The following is a 20,227-nucleotide window of genomic DNA, read 5'->3' on the forward strand; positions in this document are numbered from 1 at the left end:
TAAACTAATTCCACTCTCTTTCTTCAAGTCCCTTTTCCCTCTTTTTCTCTAGTCTCTCCATCAAACCAAGGAGATCGGTCTTAAACGATTATAGTCTTTTTCATCAGTGGCCAAATGGTATCATGTTCCCTTTTACTCTCCCTATTATACTGTATATTGTCATAAGGCAGTCAACACACATAGCGCTCAACAAACGTTGGTTATTATGATCACAGGGAATGCTGATAGCATCATTTATTTTCTCTTTAATTTCTTCAATAAATACTAAAGGAGAGAAGTTCAATTTATGTCTAAAGTTTATTTTTTCTACCCCTGCATGTTTCTGTAGAGGTACAGTAGTGTAAACGTAATAAGTTTGTGCACTGGAGAGATAGTGCATTTTTCTTCTACATTTATATCATATACAATATTATTCATTCCATCACTTGAAACTAGGTCCAACATATGCCCAGTCAAAGTAGTTGCACAGTCAACATTACTCGCCAATTGATATGATTCCAATAACTCACTAAATGCTGAAGCATCAAGATTTGATGTGTTATCCATCCAAAGATTGAAGTCTCCACAAAAAACTAATTCATTTTTTTCCATGATAATCATCTCAATGAGTACACTGAATTCTTCAAAGAAGATACCATTATTTGTTCTCGGAGGTTTGTAAACTGTTACAATGGATATTTTTGTTTTTGTTTATGTGCATGGTTTATTTCTAGATATTCAAAGCTTCGTACACTAGTTCTTTTTAACATCTTGAGATTTGAGTAACCCTAATGAATGAAGACCCAGACAACCTCCTCCCCACCCCAGACCTGCCCTCTCTCTCAGATTATGAAAAAAGGCGTGTGTGTGTGTGGGGGGGGGGGGTCATAGGACATATTAGCCTTGTCAAAGTTATTTAACCATGTTCCAGATAATGCTAATATATCCAAATATTTCTCATTTATCAATTCTCGAATTTAAATAGTTTTATTACCAGCAGATTGTATATTTACATAGCCACAGTTCATGGCATCTTTATTATCCATGGTCAGTATATTCTTTTACTCTTTTCAATTCCAAATCATAAGCTTTGCAATTTCTTGAGTTCACTATTTGGTTGGTTTGACTTAGTGCAGTTTATACATTTTACTTGTTGCGAATTACATTCTTTTGTGGAATGTTTTTCTAAATATTTCCAGCAGACTTTGTCACCAGTCTTGAATTTGCAATCTTTTCAAAATGTCCATACCTCTGACATTGGTAGCAGGTGATCACATGGTACCTATCATGTATGTTATAAGTACCCCATCGTAACATAATTTTGTCGGCATTATCATATATAGCCTTTTCTACAAATAGTGCGTAGTCCCCCTGCAGCATTCTTCTTGAGTACCAGACTTATCTTCTCTTCTATGTTTGGGATATGGTCCAGGCAACGATTTCATCATTGTATACATTGCATATCATTATTTCTGGTTTTTGTTTTCTAATTTTCTTTATCTTGGTGTTGGCAACCATGCTTTGACTCTTGTTTGCTGCTTCCTTTCTGATCTTTTTGTCAGCAAAGTTTACAACAACATTTCCACTTCAAGTTGACCTCGTACTAATAATTGGAATATCTTTAAGGGTATGTTCGACCTCATTTTTTTGTCAGTGATTTTAGTTGATGCTTTAGTCGATTTAATTACCAGTAGATTTTTTTCCTTAACTTAGTCAGCATATGTCATTTTCTCTGGTTTTTGGTCCATCAGTGTTTGAAGTGTTAACTTAATTGATTCCTAATTCAATGCTATATTATTAACTTTCTCAGTAAGATCAACGGTCTGGGTGGAATTTACCGTGTCCGCAATGAGTTACGCAATTCGGTGTTCCAATTCAGCAATTTTCTCATGTCCGTTTATATAGAGGTCTTTCATTTTCAATTCCTCCTACAATTTCAATATAGTTGTCATGGCCATAATGGTTTCATTTACACAGAGTGAACAAATCCATTTCAAGTTTGTTAGGTCTTCATCACTGATGTGTACCTCTATGAACAAACACTTCTTATGGTAACACCTGTTACAGCAACATCTTATCCCCTTTTTCCCGTCTTCCCTCGAAAGTCCACACAGGAGGCAACCAGCCATGGTGTACTTTTACTTTTCACTTTAGTCTCTCCATAAATATTGTCAAAAGCTTTCACAAACAAGAATATAAGCTGAAACACAGCTCAGGGCAAGAATTCGATGAGCACCACGATACCACGTCTTCACTCGACAACGTCTCAAACTTACTGGTCTTCAGTGTTTTACTTTGTTTGCTATATCTGGGAATTGTTGCCCATTTGGTTTTCAAGGGACTTGTTCCAGCAATTGGTTTAATAGTCCCTTATATTTACATCAGTGCAAGCCTGTGATATACTGATAGCCAAGCTCGCAAGTAAACTAAGCACAATGCCTAAACATTAATCGATAAATTTTTGCTTCTAGGGAACATAGGATATGTTACGCCCTTTACATATGAAATAAGTTACTTAAGAAAGTGTACTTCAGTGAGTGTCGAGATATTGGGGCCTAGGCCACCAACTCAGTCCTCTGCTTCACAATATTGTGGTTTAATTGAGCAAGGGTTTCATAACAAAAGTATCTATAGTAAATAAAGAACTTGAGGCTCTTTGAGAGGATCTCAAATCTGTGATGCACTGTGCACCATCAAAAGACTCACTAGCCTCCTTAGATTACACAAAAGAAGCCTGAGTGGTTATTAGGAGCTGGAACGGAGTTAATGGCTCGAATGGCATTATCGGCATCATCCCGCTGTACTTGCCTAGTCTTCTCAGGATTTTCCCTGGAACTAAAAGCAAGTTTTCTTTTATGCTTTGAACTTTTAATTAGGTTGGCAACCATAGAAACATACTTCTCCATAAGAGGATCAGTAAGGCCTTAGCAATTTTCACAATAATTTTTTAAATCACAATACTATTCCTCCACAAGACGCAAAGAACGTGGATCATGATCATCAAGAAACAATTCCGAATAATCTATGCAGTAATTAATAACAAATTCCAGAGAAGACATCTTTAAAAGCACTAAAATTCTAGAAAACCAAACAATCTGGAGTGAGGGGCTGGTCAAGCCTATAATGGCACAAAGACTGAAAGTCAAAGATGATAGGCTTGCCCTAACCATTCTTCCAAGAGGAAAGAAATAGCCCAGTAAGTTCAGTTTTTCATCAAGTCGAGATGGACCACCAGGCGTTGCCAGGAAAGGGTTCTAGGCTCATTACAGTATGCCTCCATAACGAACCCTCTCCTCAAGATCAGACTCAAGGATGCAAGCAGAGTTTGGAAGAAGAGAGCCTCCACAGCTCTCCGCGATCATCAGAAGACAACCCCAGAGTTACTACAACGGCAACTTCATCCGTGGTCTACTGCTAGAAGTCTTTCCAAGACAATTCCGTTACGCTTTCCTCCTCCTGTAGTGATTCTTCATACGGACGCCTCATTGGACAGTTGGGGGGGTCATACCCCACTCAAGAAAGTACAAGGTCTCAGAGATTCAAGCAATTCCACATCAATATTCTGGAGGCCATGGCAGTCTTCTTATCCCTCAAAAAGTTACACTTGAAGAACAATATTCACATCCGGCTAGTCTTAGACAGCAAAGTAATAGTTCATTGCATCAGCAGGCAAGGGTCAAGATCTCCCCAAATAAATCATGTAATGATCGCCATTTTTTCATTGGCTCAGAGGAAGAGCTGGCATCTGTCAGCCTCTCACCTTCACAGAGTTCAGAATGTGATGGCAGACTCCCTATCTCGAACACATCCTCTAGACAAAAAAGCATTCTCTTTCGTGCAGGAATTAGTCACGGGTCTTCAAGTAGATCTGTTTGCAACGAGTCTCAACAAGAAACTTCCCAATTATGTAGCACCACATATGGACCTGGCGGCAGTGGGCATGGATGCGTTAAAAATGAATTGGAATCGGCGGGAGAGGATTTATATGTTCCCACCCTTCAATCTTCTCATGAAAGCGTTGGACAAGCTTCGTTAGCTCAGGGGGACAGCAGCCTTGATTGCTCCTCTATGGCCAAAGAGCAACTGGTACCCTTTAGTGATGGAAATGAACCCCAGGTTGGTGCCTTTACCCAGCCCGAGTTTCTCCTAAGAAGTACAGAGGAAGACTGTCTTCGCTTCATCTTGGAAAACAAAAGCCCTTCATCTCATGATTTTTTTGCATTAGCCCTAAAAAAGAGGTTTAAAGTTCAACGAGATAACTTAGTATTTGCGGAAAATTATAAAGCTTCCACTATTTTGAATCAGTACGAAACCTCGTGGAAGAAATGGGTTCGATATGTGAAAGATAAAAATCTACCTTCTATCACTATGGATTTTTGTTTAGGGTTTCTGATCGACTTACATGCAAAAGGTTTAGCACCCTCCATGATTTCGTCGTACAAGTCGGCCCTGGCTAGACCCATTTTATATGCCTATGACATAGATTTTAACTCGGACCTCTTCAACAAGATTCTGAAAACTTGTGCAAGGTTAAGACCAGCAGCTCCTCCGAAACCGATCTCCTGGTCGTTGGATAAAGTGTTACAATTGGCTTTGGAAATTGACAATCAAACAGCGTCTTTACGAGATTTATCTCAAAAAGTGATTTTCCTAATTGCTATGGCCTCTGGTGCACGAGTTAGTGAAATTGTGGCTCTCTCGGGATGAGGGTCACATAGAATTTAGAGACAATGGTGAAGTTAATTTATACCCTGATCCTATCTTTTTGGCTAAGAATGAGCTTCCATCTAAACGTTGGGGACCGTGGAAAATAGTTCCCCTCGTAAGTGATATCCCTCTGTGTCCAGTGCAGTGTTTAAAGGCATATCTTGACAGGACAAAGAATTTTAAGAGGGGTCAGTTATTTAGAGGTGAAACGGTGGTATCAGAATTGTCTTTGAAACAAGTGAGAGCAAAATTAGCATATTTTATAAGAAGAGTGGACCCGGCTAGCATTCCTTTAGGTCATGACCCAAGAAAAGTGGCTTCCTCACTGAACTTTTTTCAGTATACTGTATGTCCTTTGAAGGTTTACCGGCTTATACTGGTTGGAAGTCCATCAGGGTGTTCTTCAAGCATTATATAAAGTAACTGGATAAAATCTGTCACTTTGTGGTGGCAGCAGGTAGTGTTATAAAGCCTACTGCAACGACGTAGCCCTCAAGTGCGTCCCTGGGCATTCTTCCAGTTTATTTTCTTTAATAAGTAAACTGTTGGTTTTTGCTTCATGATCATTAAACAATCTAAAATTTTATTTTCAGGATTCAATTTAGTTTCTCTGAATTTTACATGTGTACCTAATTCGGGTATTGTATACCTAGTCTGTAACTGAGTTTGAAATAGTTCAGTTTACGTTGTTAGGTATAAGACTGTATTTTGTATTTGGCCATACATGGCTTAATTTCTATCATAAGATCCCCTTTTTAAGGGGTTCTAGGACATTAATTTTTTCTCCTCATGGTTACTTAAAGGGGTTCTAGGACGTTAATTTTTTTTCTCCTCATGATTACTTAAGTACAAATTATACGAGGGTATATAGTTGGGTACATTGATTGATCATAATGCTTATCTATTAACTTGTATTAATTTTTGCTCAAAAAAAATTTGATAATAAAAGGTTGTATACTGTTGGATGCATTTCATTGCTATACATGATTCCTTTTAGTAGTAGTAAATTTGGTATACTCTGGTTGATTTCTACCCTTATTAAACCTTATGGATCTGCTTGCAAATGAGTATTTGTTCCATAATGATTAATCACTTAGCTTATAATATTGGTAGTGTTTAAAACATCTCACTGTTAAAGGGAGTGTTCTTCACCACGGGGGTGGTTGATGCCTGATCACAGAATTATCCCCTTAGAAGACTATCATACTTACCAAATTCAGATCACTTTGGGCTCAATCTTAAGGTAGAAATTTATAATTATGCTTCGTCACATGGGTGGGGAAAATTTTTTACTTGGAGGTTTTTCATGCAAAAGCCTCACACTGAGTATAGATAATTCTCTGGTACACTTCCATCAGGATGACATGGCTCGAGCCCAAAAAAAGGGATTTTGACGTAGGAAATATCTATTTTTGGGTGAGATAGCCATGTCATCCTGATGGCCCACCTGTTTTCTCGGAGACTTCTATTTCACAGTAGCTCAGCTGCGACGTGGAATAAAGAGGCAGGGTCGTATGGGAGAATCGAAAGGTGATAGGATAGGTAGAGGCTCCTCACTTATCCTTCCCCTTAGAGGATTAGACTGGGTAAGGTCTGTTTGGGGTTCAGATATCTATGGTTATCTCAAGATACGTCCGTGATTATACACGATATCTTCGGATAGTCGTTCCAGGGGTTGGAACCCCGTGATACCTGACAGTTATTCTCTTGTAATATTAATAGCAGAAATATTATACTGTAGAAAGTTGCCTGAAAGGAACTTCCATCAGGACGACATAGCTATCTCACCCAAAAATAGATTTTTCCTACGACAAAATCCATTTTTTTGTTTCAATGCTCAACATACAGATTGAATGAATTCTGTTTTTTACCTTGCTTGTGAATCAGCTTGTAAAAAGAGCATACATGAGGAACCCCATAAGTCTGGAAATTGCTTGGATCTACGGTATTACCAAATTCCACCAAAGTATTTAAAAGCAAGGTTGGCCCTCCAATCGGGACTTCCAGCCATGCTTTAGTTTCATCGGTGATTAAAGCTGAGCAGCTATTTCGACAGTATTATACAAAATAAATCTAAAGCAGACTTTAAAGGCATTTTGGGTAATCCTTTGCATTTAAATTGGTCAAAGTTGTATAAAGCAGATGAGCCTATTTTTTCTTATAAGTAAACAAGATGTGAAGATTATCATCATTACCAAGCGTAATACTTCTCAGCTGTTAAAATACCTTTCCAAGGAGAAAGTCTGGTGCTTAATTATAGAAAATGAATGCTTATCGTTTGTGGAAAAATATCATCATCAGATGATCTGATTTGATAAAACTATATTCAGATAAGAGCTGTAGCTAAATAAGTTTATATTTCATTTAAAGATAAATAAAATATGAGCATAAAAGATATCTTTTCTTGTAAAACATAGTAACATGAATGCTGTCCTGTTTTCAAGAAGATAATCTGCCAAGTTTAGCTTTTTGGTCTTACGAAATTTAGAATTACTTACATGACCTTGCTACTTAAGGTGGTTAGGACCCAAATGATATATTTCCTTTTTTTTTTTCTTTTTTGCTAAACTACCTAATTTCGAAGCAGATAGGTTATGTTATTTTTTGTAAGATAACTAGAGAGATCTTTCCAAATTTGTGGAAATTTTTTAATGTTATTCCAGTAGGTAACTGGTTGTTGTAGCTCTAGCCCTGCAAATTGCCTCACTAGTTTTCCTACCCCTAATATTATCTAAAGGTTTTGAATACATGTTAGTGTAATGTCTGAAAATATATGCTGAAAGTAATTTTCACATCTAAACTTTGAAATTTGGCTTTTGCAAGGGTTTTAATATTTGTGATGCTATTCTTAAAATTCCTGGTACAGAATTATATAGAAATTTCTATTCTGGTTATAATGTTAGTGTGATTGGTCTTTACTTCAGTGCTTTAGATTACATAATCATGAGCCCTGTGTTTTAAAACTTGAACAGATGGGACTTGATGGATTATTTCATATAATTATTGAATATCAAATCAACACAAGCTGGGCACCATAGTGAATACAGGAATGTAATCTATGGTGTTCCTCAAGGTAGCATTCTTGGCCCTTTGCAATTTATATTATACACACACAATATCCAGTTTGGCCTTTAAAAACAATTTAACTTATTCATGTGATGCAACTCTCTTTCATCAATTACATCCCCTAAGGGATGAGGTTGCTAATTCCTCATCATGGATTTAGCTAGAATTGGTGCATTAACACTGTTTTTTGAAACTACAGCTCAATTAAAATTCTAAGTGCCATTCTTGATAGAAAATTACCGTTTAAGAAACATGTCTCTTCCTCAATTGCACAAAGTATTTGTATATTGAGAATATATTTCAGGATTTTTGAGGACTTGTCTATCACTTTAGGGAAATATTTTCATTCATTTGTTCTGTTATGTTTTTGAAAACTGTTCCCAGGGCTAGTCTTCGACACTTCATGAACAAAGTATTTGTTGAATCCCATGCCATGGTATTGTTTAGTCAGAAAATTGGAAGTATTAATTTCTTCTTATCCTTCAAGGCAATCTGGTCCTTAAAACCTGATTACAAAGAACCAAGGTATGCCGATCCTTCCACGCTTTAAACCTGGGCATCTGCTTTGCATTTTTCTGGATATAAGTAATGCCAGACATTTTACCTAGAAAAGCCAGTCTAAACACTGCTGTATACAGTAATGCCTCACAACACGAAATTTATTGGTTCCGTAGTGGCTTTCGTAACATGAGTTTTTCGTCTTGTGAGTCGCCTTTTACATGTAAATAGCCTTTTTCGTTCCAGACCCTACAAAAACACCACATTAAATGATTATAAAAAGGATACACTCCACTATACAGTACTCAATGTATGACTACAATTATTTGGATTATTCAATAATAACTTGATCATTGGTTACCTGATAAGAAAGAAATCTATACTTAATACAAACATTAAAAATCTAGTAAAAAAATGCAGAACTTTGCCTTTGGAGTAAGCCAATATCCAAGAGAAAAGTGGTGGAGTGGTAGAGGAGGATGACAAATTGCGGAAAACGTTAACAAGTGGAAGAAAACGTAAACATTTAATTTTACGAAACAGATAAATAAATGATAGAAAACATTAACTCTTCATTTCAAGAAACACATTAACAAAAGACAGGAAATATTAACACTTGACTTTACAATGAACTTGAAATTAAAATTTTTTTTCCTGCATTTTCTAATATTTTGTTTTCTTTCTTACTTTACATTTTGCATTTTCTAAATTTAATTACGCTGTATTTTCCTCATCACTGCCACTTTTCTTTCGTTTATTATTTTGCACTTGGTCTGCTTCTACTGAAGGCCTCTTTCTAAAAAAAATCGTCCAAAGCAGCTTGTTTTTGCCTGCTTCTTAAAATTTTCCTGAAATGGCTCAGGCAAACGTCATTACAATATTTAAGCGCATGACCTGTGATAATTTTTTCTGGGTGTTTTTTTTCACAAGAGCCACCATTTTATAGTAACCATTTAGACCCTCCTTAATTTCTGCCGTTGTCAGTGGGTCACCCTCCACTCCCTCACCGCTAGAATACTCTTCCTGAATGACATTCAGTCGCATGGCCTCCAACTCCTTCAGGTCATCTGTCGTAAGTACCTCTTGGTGCTCCTCGATAAGCTCATTGGTGTCAGCCTCATTAACTTCCAGACCCATGTACGTCCTGAGTGTAACGATCACGGCAACCTCAGATTGAGCAACAGGTTCAGGAATGTCAACGTTTTCGGCTTCGTCTTCAGCTTGTCCTTTATGGAAGCTCTCGAAATCTTGTGCGGAGACGGTATCAGGCCACAGCTTCTACGCAGAGTTCAAGGTGCACCTCGAAACCTCCTGCCAGCTTGATACACAATTAAGGTATATGACAATATTGAAATGTTCCTTCCAAAATTGACAAAGGATGAGGTTTGTGCTCTCAGTGATTTCAAAACATCTCTTGAAGAGATATTTCGTATAAAGCTTCTTAAAGTTTGAAATCACCTTCTGGTCCATGGGCTGGAGGGGAGGGGTGGCGTTGGGTGGAGGAAAGAGAACCTTGATGAAGGAATACTGGGCTAGGATATCTTCCTTTAGGGCAGGAGGGTGAGCAGGGGCATTATCCAACATCAGAAAGCATTTCAGAGGGAGGCACTTCTCTTCCAAATATTTTTTCACAGTCAGGCTGAAACAAACATTTACCCACTCGGTGAACAAGTGCCTTGTTACCCAGGCTTTTTAATTAGCCCTCCATAACACCTGAAGATTCTCATGAATGGCTTTGTGGGCCTTGAAGGCTTGAGGAGTATCGGAGTGATACACCAGCAGGGGTTTCACCTTACAATCCCCACTGGCGTTTGCACAGAGTGCAAGGGTACCTTCATAGACTTATGACCAGGTAGCCTCATTTCTTCTGCCGTGATGTACGTTCGATGAGGCATTTTTTTCACAAAAAGTCCAGTTTTGTCGCAGTTGAAGACTTGTTGGGGACTGTAACCTTCCTGGAGAGTCAACTCGTCGAACTTCATAAGAAAAACTTTTGCTGCTTTCCTGTCCGAGTTTGCAGCCTCCCCATGAGGAACCACCAAATGAACGCCAGAGCATCTCTTAAATTTTTCAAACCCTCCACGAGAAGCCATGAACTCTAGGGTTGCCTGCATTGATGTCCCTTCTCATACATTGGCTTTGGCCTGAGCCCGCACGAAATCACCGAAAATGGCACTGGCCTCCTAGGCTAGCAGATTATCGCTTTGGTGATAGTGTGTCCAGCCATTTCCTTGTCCTTTATCCAGACAAGCAGCAGTCTATCCATCTCACGTGGACATGACTCCTCTTGCTGGGGAAAGCAGTCATACCCTTAGAAGGTGTTGCTGCTTTGATTACTACCTTCTGCTTAAGGATCGTTCCTAAGGTAGACGGATTTCGGTCATATTCCTTCGCCATCACACTTAACTGCATGCCAGTCTTGTATTTCTTGATTATTTCCATTTTCGTCTCCACAGAAAGCATCATCCTATTCTTTCCCTGGACATCAGAAACTTTCTTGGGACACATGGCTAATAACGTAACGTGATATCACACATGATACAGTACAATATAGTAGTTACGAAAGCAAAATCACAAACTCTAAGTCAATGCGTACGATACTGCTGCCGAAACGAAAAGAAATAGGAACGCCAATGCGTAGATGCACGACGGATACAGTACAATAGATGCTGACTAATAGGAGAACAGGATCTTATGGTGGTAACTAGTATCTGAGTGGGGAGATAACCAATGGGAGCACGGGAAGATGGTAGCGAGTTTACAGGCTGGGGGCGCGCAAATTTTAAAATCAGTCTCAGACACGGTCGGGCTCTCATATCGTACCTCCCTTTGTTGTCCAAAACATTTTTCGTGATGTGAGTCGTAAAATTCTTCGCATCTCGTTTCACTGAGTGAAAATTTCGTAAGCAGAATCTTTCATGTCGAGAGGTATGACTGTACTTGCTTAGGATTGTAATTTCTTCATCTAATAATATATTTTAATTTTGCTTGATACACACCTGCAGCCTCAATATCAACAGATGCCAATTTGCCTGTACTTTTCATTTCTACATCTCTTGAATTTATCCAACCATCATTGACTAGCTGTAAATGGCCTTATTTCTTCAATTGATACAGCTGTAAAGAGTTTATTTAATATGTCTCCTATCCATAAATTCCAATCTTACCATCTTTGTCACAAATTATCAGGCTGAATTTTGCAGTGAAAGGGACTTCAGTAATGCTTGACTGTAGTTCCTCTATCATCTTACATATTTTCCAAACACTAGTTCTTCCCATAATTGATCACAGCTTTAGCAAAAGACTTCTTCTCTTGTCCAATAAAATAAGGAATTTCTGCCTTTTCAACAAGGGACTAAACCTGAGGAGCCATTTAGACCTTTTGAGTTAACACTCACTTTTCTTGAAACACATTTATAGAGATCATGGTTTCACAGTACTGTACATAGTGAAGTGGTAAACGTCCTTTGTTATAGGCATATAACAACACCACAATAATCTGCAGCATACGCGATGTATGACTAAAAATAGTATGGGGCAGAGTGCAGGTACATTCATGCTGGGTAGAACAGACGACTAGATACGCATAGTTATCAAGCCAGTGAATTCCACTGATTTGGAACTCTGCAGACCAATAGATCAATGGCATACGGACTTTGAACAATTTGCAAAGCACTTCAATCACCACACATAAATGAAGTTGTCCATATATTGCACTTTCGGACAAAGTCACCATTTGGTCAAATATGTGTAAGTAAGACTGTGAAAGGAAAATTCAAGGATGAGGGCAAACATTACTACTAATATCAATTAAAGAATTTAAATTGAAAATTACAATAAAATCCGATAAAAAAATAAGAATAACTCACACGATAATGCGCTTTCTGAAGATAGGGCAGTCAAGAGTAAAAGTCTCATATTCACCTCCTTCGCCACACACATTTAATCGATACTTGTCCTTCTGAAAAAGGATAAAAACAATAGACATATATATAGCGGGCTCAGTACTATAGATATTCTAACATAAAAGGAAGCATGCATTTCAGAAACTTTCAATAAAAATTGTCATTATATCTATAAACAGAATCAACAAAAATGTCCGAAACTTTCACTTGAGAAAAAGAATAATCAAATCTAGTAAGCCTAAATAAATGTGAAAATGAAATATACCCTTGTTGATACAGGTAGTAGGGTCCCGAATTATGCGAGAATTTGGACGATAAATGGCCCCACATAAATGGAACATCACATATTTCAAAACACATAACAGGAATAATTCCATACGGGCCATCGGCAACAGAGACTTGCCTATTCAAATGCGTTTACCAACCATTTTCATTTCTTTCTATGCACTATACCGTATTTTTCTAGTATTAACTTGTTCTTACAAATAGATAAAACAATTAAAATATTTTTAAGTTTTAATAATTTGAAAAAGGTTAAAATTACAACGAGGAGGGTTGTAAATATCGTATGTTTCGACCTAAAGTTAGAAGTAATTTTAATGACTAAGTCATATTTGTTTTATAAGACAACTAATGAATAGTAAAACTATCTCTTTGTAGAATAGCTTTTGTTGTATCATTAAAAATCCAAAATTAACGAAATAACGGCGATTTTATATCATGCGTTTCCTAACCACGCCAAAAAGCATACCATCAAAATCGGAATCCGTTGTTTTGTTTACATTCATCTCAGATCATAGAGAAGAAACGAACGCCTTTACACATATGTGTTTAGGTTACTTTTTGCAGCAACAGCTATCTTACCAAGGGACCTTGTTACTACCAATATTGGTTTACTGAATTTTTCTTAGAGCTTTGAAATTAAATGAATGCGATTTATATAATGTTTTTTTCCCTAAATACGCCGCCTAAAACAAAAACCTTCCGTTTGTTTACTGTAGGCTCCATCATCGATCATAAGGAACAAACGAATGCATTAAACACAAATGATCAAGGTGATAACTAATGATATTAAGTGCTTTTAGTAAATGTTATGTTATTACAAATATTTTTATTACCGTCTCCAAATAAATTCCTACTGACGTAGCAAACTGCCGCTAATGACAGAATGATAATTTACGATAATTCTAAAACCTTAAAAAAGATAATTGTCCATTCCATATCCAAAATACTTTTCCTAACTTCAGTTATAAGTCAACTTGTACCCACCTTAATTATGGGACCATCTGCAAAAGGAAAAAAGTAAAAGACGAAGAAAGTACAGGGCCGGGTTTTAAAGTTGTTGAACAATTGGGTTGCTGCGGACCAAGATTGATTTTTAATATAACAAACTTTGTGAAGCAACAAAGATTCCATTTGTTAGAGAGATAGAGAGAAGAAAGAAATGAGAGGTAGCCTAGAGAGAGAGAGAGAGAGAGAGAGAGAGAGAGAGAGAGAGAGAGAGAGAGAGAGAGAGAGAGAGAGAGAGAGAATAATTAGTTTTAAATGTACTAAGCAAAAAATATGATAGGTTATAACACATTGGTGCTAATGTAATATTAACTGTATAGATGTTTTGAATAAGTTAAGAAATGGTGTAAACAATACTTTGTTACTGTATTCGTACGCGCATATTCTTGAGAGCGGCAGCTAGAAATCAGCTGATCTGATCACAGCCATAAGTTGGACAAAAATAAGTCAGCAATACTCGATTTATAAAACATTTCCGAAATCCAAAACAAAAGTACAGGGTTCTCTTAAATAACAATTAACTATTTTAATAGTAGCAATTTTCTAGAATAAAGTGATGTTCCCTAAAAATCGGATGCCGTATTTTTAGCTATTTTTTGTTTCATATTTAATTGACACTTTTTAAGAAAACCTATTTTGGTTTCCTCATCTACAGTATAAGTATTGTATAACACTAGAGAGAGAGAGAGAGAGAGAGAGAGAGAGAGAGAGAGAGAGAGAGAGAGAGAGAAATATCAGCTGTTGTAATCGAATGCCGTGTTTTTGTTTCTTTTACCACTTGAAGCAAGGAATTGATCACCACAACTTACAATAGTCATGTTAATTTCATTCTTAAATATGTAATATGTGAACTAGGATTTTATTTCTTACAAAGAGAGAGAGAGAGAGAGAGAGAGAGAGAGAGAGAGAGAGAGAGAGAGAGAGAGAGAGAGAGAGAGAGAGATTGAGATTGATTGATAGGACTATACAAAACGAATCTTTGTACAGCAAATCTATATTGTTTAAAATATGACAAAATATTGCCAACTCGTTACCGAAATTTAGGCTATTCTCTGCGGATATATGGACCCAACCTTGAACAGCCACTGGGAAATTTTTTTTTATATATACTGTACTAAACAAAAATAATGCTTTAATATACCATCATTAACACCACTATTAAAATTATCGAAAGGTAAGAGAAAGATAAATATTGCCAAGAACATAACCACAAATCTGTTCACATTTTGTCAGCTGGACTCGCATGGTTAAAGTTGATTTCATTGTTGATATGGAATTTTTCCTCAAATAGGCTATTTATTATAAAATTACGTTAATGAAATGTAAGGGAAAAATCGTTTGGTAATATTTATTATCAAACACTGTATTTAGAGCTACCAATATACTGTAAAAAACAATAGATTTGATACATTTTGTAGTGCTTTACTCCCAGACTTTGAACAGCTTCTCAGATACAGGAAATTTTTTTTGAGAACTAGCGACCGCATAAAACGGATTTTGAGCAAAGCGAAAAATCTATTTTTGGGTGAGATAGCCATGTCCTCCTGATGGAAGGTTCCTTTAGGTAGCTTTCTAAGGGATATTTGCCACAGTGATACTCCTAGAGAATTAACCGAAGGTTTCCAGAATTCTAACTCCTGGCGCAATTTATCCATGATATAAATTTAAGGATATCGCATATCATGGGACGTATTTTTAGTTACGACACATAGCAATCTTCACCTCGGATAGATTTAACTCTTTGAGGGGGAAGAGTGGCAAACGAAAGAGGAGCCGTTATCTAGGTACCCGGTGGACCTCCTATCCGCACTACCACCGGCTGCCATTCCTTTCTTGCATTTAAGCAGGAATAACCACTGATAGAGTAATTTCCGATGGGATCATCAAGAAAGAAGGGTAGGTCCACCAGGACGACATGGCTATCTCACCCAAAAATAGATTTTTCGCTTTGCTCAAAATCCGTTTTTTGAGCTCGGCCATGTCATCTTGATGGAAGCCTACCAGAGAATTAACTTGAAAGTACTATATCTGTGGATTTGTGTAAGTGCCTTTACTTTGAATGGGTTCCTTATCTGGTCTGATAGACCTGTATATGACATTACTGTTATCTGTCATATCCACTAAGCTTGGATCTGGCTTAGGGCTTCCTGCCCCCTGCAGGGAAAGTGTCGGCTTCGACTATAAGGATTCAGTTTGTATATCGGTAAGAACAAAAGGGAAACTTTTTAGAGGTTACCTTTTCATGCTTTGGACATCTGTACTTATTCAAGCTTCTATTTATAAGAATAGAATAAAACTCTCGGTTGCTTTATTTCTACCAACTGAGGATAAAATAAGACGCAGCTACATTTTCTATATTTTATTTTTTTAAATGAATTATGAAATGTAGATGTAACGAAGTAGAAATCTGACCTTGCATAGGTAAACATCATGGTTATATATATTTCTGACCTGTAAGGGAAGAATATATATATATATATATGAACTCATTATTAGATTAATGCCACTCAAGGTAAATGTGAAACCAAATCTGTCTAGTTTCACTCAGATGTTGGATATGCCTCAACACTGTGTTCAAATGTTCACACGGCACTAGTGTCATTGGTCAGATTCTGCACCTGTATGGAACAGTCTATTAATCACCGTAAAGATTTGCACTAGAAGGTATTAATACCTATTCACCCGATGCTATGTTGAGTTCCGAAACAGTCCACTGCTCATCGCAGCACTAGACGACGGGTTTTATGACACTACCCGCCGCCACCACAAAGTATTTTATTCAATGTACTTACTTCGCATAATGTTTATAGAAGATTCTGGATGATTTTCACCCCGTATAAGAGCGGAGCCTCTCAAAGTCAGTGTTGAAAAAAATTCAACGAAGAAGAAACTTTTCTTGGACCGTGACCTGCGGGTGTGCTGTCAGGATCCGCTCTGCGAATAAAGTAGGTGAGCTTTGCTTTAAGTTGTCTTAGGGATAGATTTGATCCTGAGGTTTCACCTCGGAAGAGCTGTAGCTCCTTGAAGTCTGAAGTTCTTTGAAGATAGACCTTAAGACACTATTGGGCATAGAGAGATATCTCCCTTCAGAGGGCAGATTCTCCAAGGACCCCACCTCTTGGTGGGCAGCTCGTTCTTGGCAAGAAAGGCAGGATCAGGAAAAAGGTTCAGTTCTCCTGTGTCTAGGAACTGAATATGGCCTTCATTTCTGGATAAGGCCAATATTTCACTAACTCTAGCCCCTGAGGCTATAGCAAAAACAAAAGATGACTTTCTGTGTTAGATCCTTTAGAGTACAATCCTCATTGTTCAGGTTCGAAGCATAGTGCAAGACTTTATCCAACGACCTTGTGATGGGCATTGGAGGGGTTGCCGCCTTGAGTCTAGCGCATGCTTTTGGTATCTTATTGAAGATTTCACTTGTGAGGTCCACCTCAAAGGAGTACAAAAGAGGTCTAGTTAGAGCAGACTTACACGCGGTTATCGTAGTAGAAGCCAGGCATTGTTCATGTAGGTATATGAAGAAAGAGAGACAGAAATCTATCGATATTTCTGTTTGTTTCCTTGTTTTCACAAAGAACACCCATTTCTTCCAAGATGATTCGTATTGTGTCCTAGTTGAACTTGACTTATACTCTTCAGTGAAGTCGACTTTGTCCTTCGAGATCCCAAACTTTTTATTCGCTGCTAGGGCGAGAAAATCATGAGATGTAGGTTGTTGGTTCTCGAGGATGAAGAGTAAACAGTCGACTTTTGAACCAGTTGGGATAAAACTGGGTTCGGCAGAGGAAATAGCTTCAGTTTCAATTCTAGAACTAGAGGGAACCAATTGCTTTTGGGCCATTTGGGGGCCACTACTGCAGCTGTCCCTCTGAAGGATCTTAGCTTGTCGAGGACTTTTAGCAAGAGATTGGTTGGTGAAAACAGGTAAATCCGATTCCATCTGTTCCAGTGGAGAGACATGGCGTCTATCGCTTCTGCTTGAGGGTCCAAGTAAGGGGCTACGTAACGAGGTAGTTTCTTGTTGTCACTCGTCGTGAAGAGGTTGATCTGCAGTTCCGGGACTTTTTCCGAGATGAAGGAGAATGAATCTGCATCTAGGGACCATTCTATCTCTATCGGCTTTTGCCTGGGTAGAGTGTCTGCCGTCACATTGCGGAACCCTTGAAGGTGAACTGCTGATAAGTGCCATCCTCTCTTCCTTGCCAGGTAGAAGATGGCTAACATCACATGATTGATGTGAGGTGATCTTGAATCTTGCCAATTTAGACATTTTACTATCACTTCATTGTCCAGGACCAATCTGATGTGGATTGCTCTGCGAGGGGATAAGATTTTCAACGTTAAGAAGACTGCCATGGCCTCAAAAATGTTGATGTGAAAGGTTTTGAACTGGTGCAACCAATTCCCTTGCACTTTTCTCTCGTGAGAATGGCCTCCCAATCCTTCCAGGGAGGAATCCGTGTCTATCACCACTGATGGTTGTGGTGGTTATAGGAGAATTGTCCGCACTAGGCTCTTGGATGTTGACCATGGCCTTAATAGCGTGCGCAACCGGGTTGGGGTCAACCTTAGTTGATCTCTTCGAGCGTTTAATGTGTATCTTCTCCAGACTCCTGATGCATCCTTTAGCTGTGCTTTTAGCACTGGGTCTGTCACTGCTGCAAAATGGAGAGAGCCCAATACTCTTTCCTGTTGGCATCTTGAAATCCTCTTGTATCGGATTAGTCTCTTGACAGCTCCCGCTATCTCTCTCCTCTTCTTGAATGGAATGGAGAGATAGTGTGACTGAAAGTTCCATTGGATTCCTAACCATTGGAACTTCTGAGCTGGAGAAAGGCGAGACTTCTTGCGATTGATCTTGAGAGCCCAGGTGCTCCAGGAATTGGATTACCTTTCCGGCCACTTGCAGACAAGTAGTCTTGGATGCTGCCCACACCAGTCAATCGTCTAGATATGCTACTACTTGAACTCCCTCGGAGCGTAGCTGCTGGACGATTTTGTCTGTTAGTTTCATGAATATTCTTGGGGCTATATTTAGCCCAAAGGGCATCGCTCTGAAGACAAATTTTGTCTTCTGTAGCTTGAATCCTAGGTAGGAGGAGAGGGGGCGACTGACTGGTAGGTGCCAGTAAGCATCTGCCAGGTCTATTGAAACTGTGTATGCCCCTTTGGGTAGAAGGGTCCTTATGTGTTGCTAGGTAAGAATTCAGAACTTGTTGTTCTCGATGAAATTTATGAGTGGAGACAAGTCTAGAATGACTGAATTTTTTTGAGTCTTTCTTAGGAACACAAAACAGCCTTCCCTGGAATTTGATGGACTTCACTTTATTACCTTCTTGTTCAAGAGTTCTAAGGTATATTCTTCTCAACAAGGGGGTGGAGTGTTGGAAGAATTCTGGAAAAGGGGGTGGAATATCGTTCCATCTCCACCTGAGTTCCTTCGTGATTAGGCTGTGGGCCCAGGGATCGAAGGTCCAGCGATCCCGAAAGTAAAAAAGTCTGCCCCCTACCTGGAGCCCCTCATTGCTTAGGGGCTCCTGGGGACTTGTTTCCAGGACTGCGTTCTCCTCTGCCCCTTGGGGGGTTTTCGGAGGAACCTCTTCTTGGGCCTCTACCTTTGTAGGGCCGGAAGATGGTCGAGTGCCTCTCAAAGCCTGGATTAAATACAGGTGACTGGGCTACCAGCTGTTGAGGGACATCTGGAAGGTGGTTTGAGGCTGAGCTACCATTTGAGGCACGGTGGCCATGGTCACGGCCGGAAGTTGTGCAGGTCTACGTGGTCTTGTTCTTAGGCTGGGGACCTCCATCTGAGGAAGACTTCATCTTTGAAGACATGCCCCACTTTTGGAGAAGGTTTCTATTCCCCGTGGCTGTTTTGGCAATGACTTCTTGGACCACTTCCTGTGGGAAAAGGTCCTTGCAACAGATGCATGGTGAAATCAGCTTTCTGGGCTTGTGTTTCACTGTTGCTGTGGCGAGCACGTACTCTCTACACGTCCTCTTTGACCTGACAAAAGCATACAAATCCTTCACAAGGGTACCCAGGTGAGACTTGGCTAAGACGAAGTACATGTCTGGGGCCTTATGTACGCCTGCACACATTTCTAAACAGTTCTGATGAGACAGGGAGCCTTCAAGTCTTTCTTTCGTCTCCCGTTCCCTTCTCAAGATATGATCTGGCAATTTGGAAGGTTCTCATTGAATTGTTGGCCTGCTATCTCCGGATCCAACTTCGAGACGGAGAAGGTTAGATGTACTTCTTTCCACTTCTCCTCGCAGGTAGGCATAGCTAGAGATAATGGCTTACATTCCTCTAGGATTGGGCAGGGTTTGCCCTCTTCGACTGCTTTAATGACACAGTTGAGGGCTTTCTCTGAAAAGGGGAAAGCTCTGGAGGAAGGAGCAATAAAGGTTGGATGCCTCTTGCTCATTGCTGAGACTTTGGAGTTGGTTTATTCAGCTCCTTTCAGGGTCTTGGTAAGGATGGCCTGTGCCTTGTCATGTTTGAAGACAATGACTTTCTTTGGTACCGTCTCCTCGCGGGATGCAGATTCATCTCGCAGTCTCACGTAACAATCTGGGTAGGCTGAAAAGCTGGGCCAGAATTCAAGATATCCAAGTGGCTTGGCCCCCAACTTCTCGGAGATGAATAGCTTCCCATTCATCATGGGCATGTTCTCCGTATACCAGCAGGGGTTGGTTTCGGAGCAGTGAGGGAGGTCTGATACTTTAAGGGGTTTAGTAGAGCCCCTTGAAATTCCGGGACGCTTCCCTTCTTG

At 39.1% G+C, this 20,227-nt stretch overlaps 1 protein-coding gene across 3 annotated transcripts in view; it reads right to left on the reverse strand.

The window, feature by feature from the left end:
• LOC137643945 (uncharacterized) overlaps positions 1 to 20,227 on the reverse strand; it is a 648,304-nt gene that overhangs the window by 255,367 nt on the left and 372,710 nt on the right. For all 3 annotated transcript variants that reach the window (XM_068376721.1, XM_068376722.1, XM_068376720.1), the window contains exon 6: positions 12,120 to 12,211. In XM_068376721.1, the coding sequence (XP_068232822.1) occupies positions 12,120 to 12,211 (92 nt within the window). The remainder of the gene's footprint in view (positions 1 to 12,119; positions 12,212 to 20,227) is intronic.

Source organism: Palaemon carinicauda, chromosome 7, assembly GCF_036898095.1.
Source record: "Palaemon carinicauda isolate YSFRI2023 chromosome 7, ASM3689809v2, whole genome shotgun sequence".
NCBI classification, from domain to species: Eukaryota; Metazoa; Arthropoda; class Malacostraca; order Decapoda; family Palaemonidae; genus Palaemon; species Palaemon carinicauda.